General features: G+C 47.6%; 1 protein-coding gene across 1 annotated transcript; it reads right to left on the bottom strand.

Moving 5' to 3' along the window:
- Window positions 1-661: 661 nt before the first annotated feature.
- Window positions 662-3,988, bottom strand: LOC121462937 (vomeronasal secretory protein 2-like). The gene is made up of 6 exons (XM_041674914.1): window positions 3,896-3,988; window positions 3,301-3,434; window positions 3,010-3,080; window positions 2,058-2,162; window positions 1,309-1,410; window positions 662-735 (listed from the first exon to the last, which is right to left on the bottom strand). Exons 1-6 carry the CDS (start codon window positions 3,986-3,988, stop codon window positions 662-664), a joined length of 579 nt encoding a protein of 192 aa, XP_041530848.1.
- Between the last annotated feature and the right edge of the window lie 1,989 nt (window positions 3,989-5,977).

Genomic DNA, 5,977 nt, shown 5'->3' with positions numbered 1-5,977 from the left:
AATGGGCAACTCCTTAGGGGAAAATGATGCTGCACACCCATCCTCCATCAATCCATGTCCAACGGAGATTGGCAATGATCTTAATCATCCAAAGTACTGGTCCTCACCCTGTCCTTGAGGCAGTGACAAAACAGACCTTGAATACTGGCCCATCACAGAAAGCCAAGGTGAGTACAAATAAACAGAGATCTGCAGCCAGGTCTGCCTTGTTTGAGGGATGATGAGAATCTTCAGTAATCTTCCTCCCTCCACCCTTACCCTCAAACTTCCCTCCTGATTGCATAAAGTTCCCCAATATGTCTGTAGGGACCTTCAGACATTTGCCCATTGCTCAGTGCTGCCTACCCTAGTGGCTACCTAAAGTCTCCTGCCCCAGTGTCAGGCGTCAGGCATCATTTGAAACTATTTGGCATTGGCTGTACATCCTTGATCTTCCAGGATGTCACATAGCTCTACAGGACTCTTGGGTGCCATGCTATTTGGTGTCTGGTATCTGTCCATTCTAACACCTCCTCAACCTTGTGAACTAAGAAGGCTGGCCACATAAAAACTGAACTCAGAAAAAGATGCTAAACTATTGGATTCAGACGGGGCAGGGACAGGGGTTGAAAGTTAAAGCAGGAGGGCAGTGCACTGGGAAAAACTTTGGAAGGAGTGGTTCTCAGGTGGGGGAAATGCAGCTCAGTGGAGTGTGGTCCATGGAGAAGAGCAGTCCACTGTGGTCATTGCCATATGCTAGTGGCAAAAACAGCTCAACAGTTGTGGTCTTGGAGAGCTGTGACAGAGAGAGAGGAAGAGAAGTGAGAGATCCTCCCCTTACCATGAGAATAGCAGTCAGAGACTAGCTACCTGGGAGGTAGGTGCCTATTGGGGATCTTCCTTCCATCAAGTCTCTGGGAAGTCTCCTGAGAATATGTGGACCCCTGAATAATCCTGACTCCCTTGACCTTGTAGATCTCTAACTGTGTTTTGTGGGTACCTAGGGCATGAGATTAGACCAGGTGGAAATGATGGTATGGGAAGGACACTGGGAAAAGAAAGGACAGATTTCCCCAGTATCTTGGGAATTACGTTTGAGGACACCTGCTAGAGTGGTCACTGCCTCCTGGCTAAGAAGGTTCCCAGGCAAGAAAAAAATATCAACTAGAAAGTGTAAAGTATGAAGATCCATATTGCTCCTCTGTCCCCATAATTACAATCACAAAAGGGCCGACTGGCAAAGGAAGGCACGTGGTTCCACAAGGGTAGCAGTCTTATGGGTAGCACACAGGGTACGTGGGGGAGAAGCAGAACAGAGCATTTTCTCACCCCTCTGCTCAGGCAAAATAACGTTTTCTTGGAGAAGTCCTTTGCGCTGTATGAATTCCTTAAATTCCTCCAGGACCTCTAGGTTTCCTTTTGGATGCTTTCCTGTAGGTAGAGACCAGATGGTTAGAGGAGGCATGACTGCACAGCTCTGTTGGTAGCCAGTGACACAAAGACAAAAACTCTGCCTAGCACTAGGGGTTTCAGCCTGGAGAAGATGGGAGCAAGAGGGGAAGAGACTTTAGAGCAACCGTGGGGGTTGGATATGGATGGGTAGCTTGTCCACAGAAAGTTGGTATCACTGACACACAGGGCCACCTTAAGACCAAAGATATATTTGACATTCTAAGCAGACAAGTAATGTCACACTCTAATCAGGAAGGTCCCTGTGTTTTAGGGTCACTAGTCTCCTCATCTTCCCGAGAGCCATTGCCCATTAAAGGCTCTTATAGGACATAAGCTCTCAATGAGATCTGCCTGCTATGACATCCAAGACTCCAGGAAGGGGACACGTAATAAGTCACTGGCTGGAACTTCTGTACTATTTGTCTCTGCTCAAGGCCACCTCTCCTCAGACTACCCCTTTCCACGTCAAAGCATGCACAATGACCACACAGAACCTTATCCAGAGATGCTAGAGGGACACCCAGGGGGTCTTTTAATTCCCAGTGACAGGGTATATCTGTGAACATTCAAACAGCTATTGGCAGTAGAGAGCCCGGGCAGGAGGTGGAGTCTCTGGGGTCCCTCACCAATGAGGTCTACTATTTGGAACTTTTTCCCAAACAAAAGGTGTTCAAGGCATACGATGTAGTGGTCCTTCGCTGGCAGCTCACAGATGAAGAAGAGCATCTGACCTGAGACCGCAGAGCAAAGAGAAAAGGGCAGGTAGGATCTTTCTCAAAGGCAATAGTCAGAGAATACTAAGGAACCGTCTAGAGAGTTTCATCAGTAACCCTTCAGCATCCAGCCAACTGGTTCCAGGCCTTGCTGTGGTCCCATCACAAGAGAGAGGTTCCTCCTGGAAAGGTGTCACCCTCAGCTATGGAGTCTGGGCCACAGGTGTCAGGGAAGATGGATACGGTGTATGACTGCCTGCCTAGCAGCTGCCTTGTCCAACTTCCTGTATCCTAAGCTACAGACTCCTTGTCTGACAGGAGACAAAAATATCTCTAGAGAAGCATGATCTATTCTTTGGACTAGGCTGTGATCTCTAAAGTACTTGGGAATTAACTGATAGGCCTTCCTGAGAGTTAAGCAGAGCAGGGATGCTACAACCCCAGGAGCTCGCCTTAAAAGGGACAAACACATGCATCCAGGGGTACCATGTTTGCAAAGAACTGGACATATCTATGATTGCCTGGGCTTTGTTCTGCTGGCCATGACAATGGGAATGATATTGATTACATTAATTGGTGTGTGGAAGACTCATGTTAATTGTAGGCATAAGCATTTCACAAGTAGAACATCCTGGACTGTGTGAAACGGAGAAGCCGTCTGAGCACTAGCATGAATGCATTCCCTGCTCTCTTCTGACTCTGACTGTAATATGAGCAGCTGCATCATGCTCCAGCAGTCTGGAATACCCCACCATTGTGGATCGCACCTCGAACTGTGAGCTAAAGCAAACCCTTTCTCCCTAAGCAGTGTTGATTAGAGTGTTTTATCACAGCAACAGCGAAGAAGCTGAGACAGGGGACTCACAGGCACTGTATTGACCAGGCTCCTCTGTTCTCTGCATACGGAATCTTGACTTTAGGCATTCACCCTCAGATCTGAAAAACAGGAAACCAACCCACAGCCTCTCTCAGAACACATACCTGTGCTCCACTGAGGTCACCTAGCACAACGACCCCTGAAATCCCACATCAACCCCTCCACGGTTTAGGTGTTGAGATTACTGCCACTCAAAGGAGGGGGGATTTTCTGTCATCAATGTCCCAGCACAGATAGAGGAGGGATAGAAGGCTGAAAAGACACATGGGGGACACTCACGTGATAGTGGTCTCGACTTCCAAAGTTCCTGTTTGAGGGCATGATACTCTAAGAGGGAACACTACCAGAGGTCTCCTCAGCGCTGTCCGGTTCCTTTCACTCCCTGTAGCCTTTACGAACCACGCACCTGAGAGCTGCAGCAGACAGTCTGGAGCCCACACTTGCCCAGCTCCCAGTTTCCCCCAGATTCCCATGGGCATGCAGCCTGAATACATATCCCAGAGACCAAGATGCAGCCCCCGAGTTGGTGAGGTTCTACTCTCCAACCCCATGATGCTTAAAATTAGACTAGAACTACAATTTGGTGGCCCAATAGAAGCAAAAGGTGTCTGTCTCCAAAGACCCGAAGCCCCTAGGAGTCTAGGAAACACACAAAGGTCCTATCAAATGAGATGTTCTGGTCCTGGGTGTTACTGCTCTAGGACCCTTCCTGCTTGAACTCTGTGGTCCAGGAGGCCCATGTGTGCCGGAGAACAGCAGTCTCTGCTCAGACTCAGAAGACTTAAACCCTCACGAGTGCTAACTCCATTCCTCAGGCACTGGCCAACCGTCAAGTCTTCCACATACAACCACCCACCATCCCTCCCTGCCTTACTTTCTCTTCTTCTGAGAGGAAGGGCAGGTCATCTTGGGCCTGTAAGACAGCAACCAGGACACACAGTGTGACTGTCAGGAGCAGGCTCTGCATCTCCAGGATCTGTGTTCTCAGACAAGGCAGGTCACTGGGTTGACACGATGAGTTCCTGTTGAACTCTTCAGTGAATACCATTTATGGCCACAGATTACACTGGCCACACCCCTTCTGGCCATCTTTCATGGCCAAATATAAGTCCATTATTTGACTGGATGTTGTTGCTGTTGGGATCTGGTGTTGTTTCACTGACACCTCCAGATAAAGACACAACACCCCACAATATCCGCATCACCCAATGGTGCTACTCCTGTAGGACCCCAGAGTGTAAGTTGCTCAGTTGTGTTGTGGAAACACAGTCTGTACTCTGGGCCAGTAAGGGAAGGCTGAGTTCATTCTTTTTCCACACCTAAACCTGCTCTCCCATTTCAGACACCCATGGATGTCCTGGCAACCTTTTATGGAAGGTAATTTCTCAGTTCCTACTGCTCAGAAAAGGCCTGGGCTTCCCCATACACCATCCTGATGATTTCCAGAGTACACACTATGTTCTAGGAGCCAGACCAATGCTGCTCTTGCCTGATAGGACACCCTTGGTGTTAGTAGGGTCCCTGTGTGTTGATTCAGGGTCTCCTGAAATAGCACCTTCTCTGAGAGGCTCCTAGCTACACTCAAAAACACAGTCAACCGAACTAAGCCTTCTGCACCTGGGCCAGAGTGCTTCTGACTCTCAGGCTTCTTGCTCCTTCTTCTTCACCACTACCCCAAACCCACCTCCTTAATTTCATCCTAAGCACCCAAGGAGTGGGGCCTTGATGCCTGTGCTTTAAAATTTTACCCTGAAGCTTCAAAGGATTAGCTACATGTCAGGGGTCACAATTACGTGTTCATCTCAGAGTATTTCACCTGCATAAGCTCAGGGACATCAAATTTGACAAAGGATATTGGATCCTCTGCTGTGTTGGTCATCTGAGGGCCTGCTGAAAGGACTGGTGGAACCCCAGCCCACCCTGCACTGTTGAGTCCCCTCCCACACCTGTGCCTTGCATGAGGTTCTTAGGTCTGGCACAGACAGTTGAGAGCCAATGTTTGTACACCTGCCTCGACTTCCTCAGACTAGAGCCCCCACCACACTAAAGTTATCATCTCATTTGTCTGAATACTGACAGGACACCAGGGTGACCCCAAGTCTAAGTCCCTTTGGGTAAAAAAAGGATGAGAGGAACACAAAGAGCCCAGGAACTCTTACATCTTAAATCTATGGCACTGGCTGTCACAGGTGCCTTATTGTACATATAATACATACTATTAAAGATAGGGAGGTGTTGATATCGCCACCAAAAGCACCAGGTCAGAAGGGGTTGCCTGGGACCAAGGTTCATTGGAAAGAAGGAGCAGTCCTGAGATGAATATCGGTAAATCCTGGAATATGAACTGTGTAGTGGAGGCTGCAGATTGCTTCTCTATCGACTTCACTTGAGGCTCCACTTGGGCCAGCTTGAATTCTTAGTTCTAGTTCCTAATAAAGCCACTCCGAAGCATGCATGCTCAGTACAAGAAGCGGAGGATCCTTCAAGGTGCTGATGCGGAACTCTCTTGATTCTCTTCTGTTTTTAAAGGCAGGTCCAGGATTTGTGTTCTTATTTGATTGTGATGGCGCCCTGATTTCTCCCTTTTGGAGCAAGAAGTATTAAATTTGTTTATTTTAACTCTTATTTCACAATAACCCACCGTTGTGAGACTTTGGACTTTGAAAGAAACACTGGGTTTTTAATCAGAACTGGATGTTTTATAGTTTGGAATTTTTAAAGATGTGGGACTTTTTACATTGTTTGGGTTCTGTGTTTGATATTAATGTCAACGTGACAGCTTGGGAACAAATTAGAAAAGGAAGGCTATGGTTTAATACTGATGCATTTATGAATCAAGTTGATGAGTGGACCTTTGTGTTGGTTAGTTTTTATATCAACCTGAGAAAAATTTAGACCTCTCTACAGAGAAGAAGTCTTAACTGATGGATTTCCTCTCTCAGGCCTGCAAACAACT

The sequence above is a fragment of the Microtus oregoni genome, unplaced genomic scaffold (genome assembly GCF_018167655.1).
Source record: "Microtus oregoni isolate MIOR12 unplaced genomic scaffold, Mior012 000025F_ref0000491, whole genome shotgun sequence".
NCBI classification, from domain to species: domain Eukaryota; kingdom Metazoa; phylum Chordata; class Mammalia; order Rodentia; family Cricetidae; genus Microtus; species Microtus oregoni.
Note: the sequence above shows the minus strand (reverse complement) of the source record. Positions and strands in the feature narration are given on the sequence as shown.

Bases quoted from the DNA above. Each gene is read 5' to 3' on its own strand.
- LOC121462937 (XM_041674914.1), bottom strand. From the start codon at position 3,988: ATGCAGAGCCTGCTCCTGACAGTCACACTGTGTGTCCTGGTTGCTGTC. The intron at 3,435-3,895 runs GTAAGGCAGGGA...TGTCTGCTGCAG, and splicing joins TCCTCTCAGAAGAAGAGAAA to CTCTCAGGTGCGTGGTTCGT. The intron at 2,163-3,009 runs GTGAGTCCCCTG...CTGCGGTCTCAG, and splicing joins GCCTGGTCAATACAGTGCCT to GTCAGATGCTCTTCTTCATC.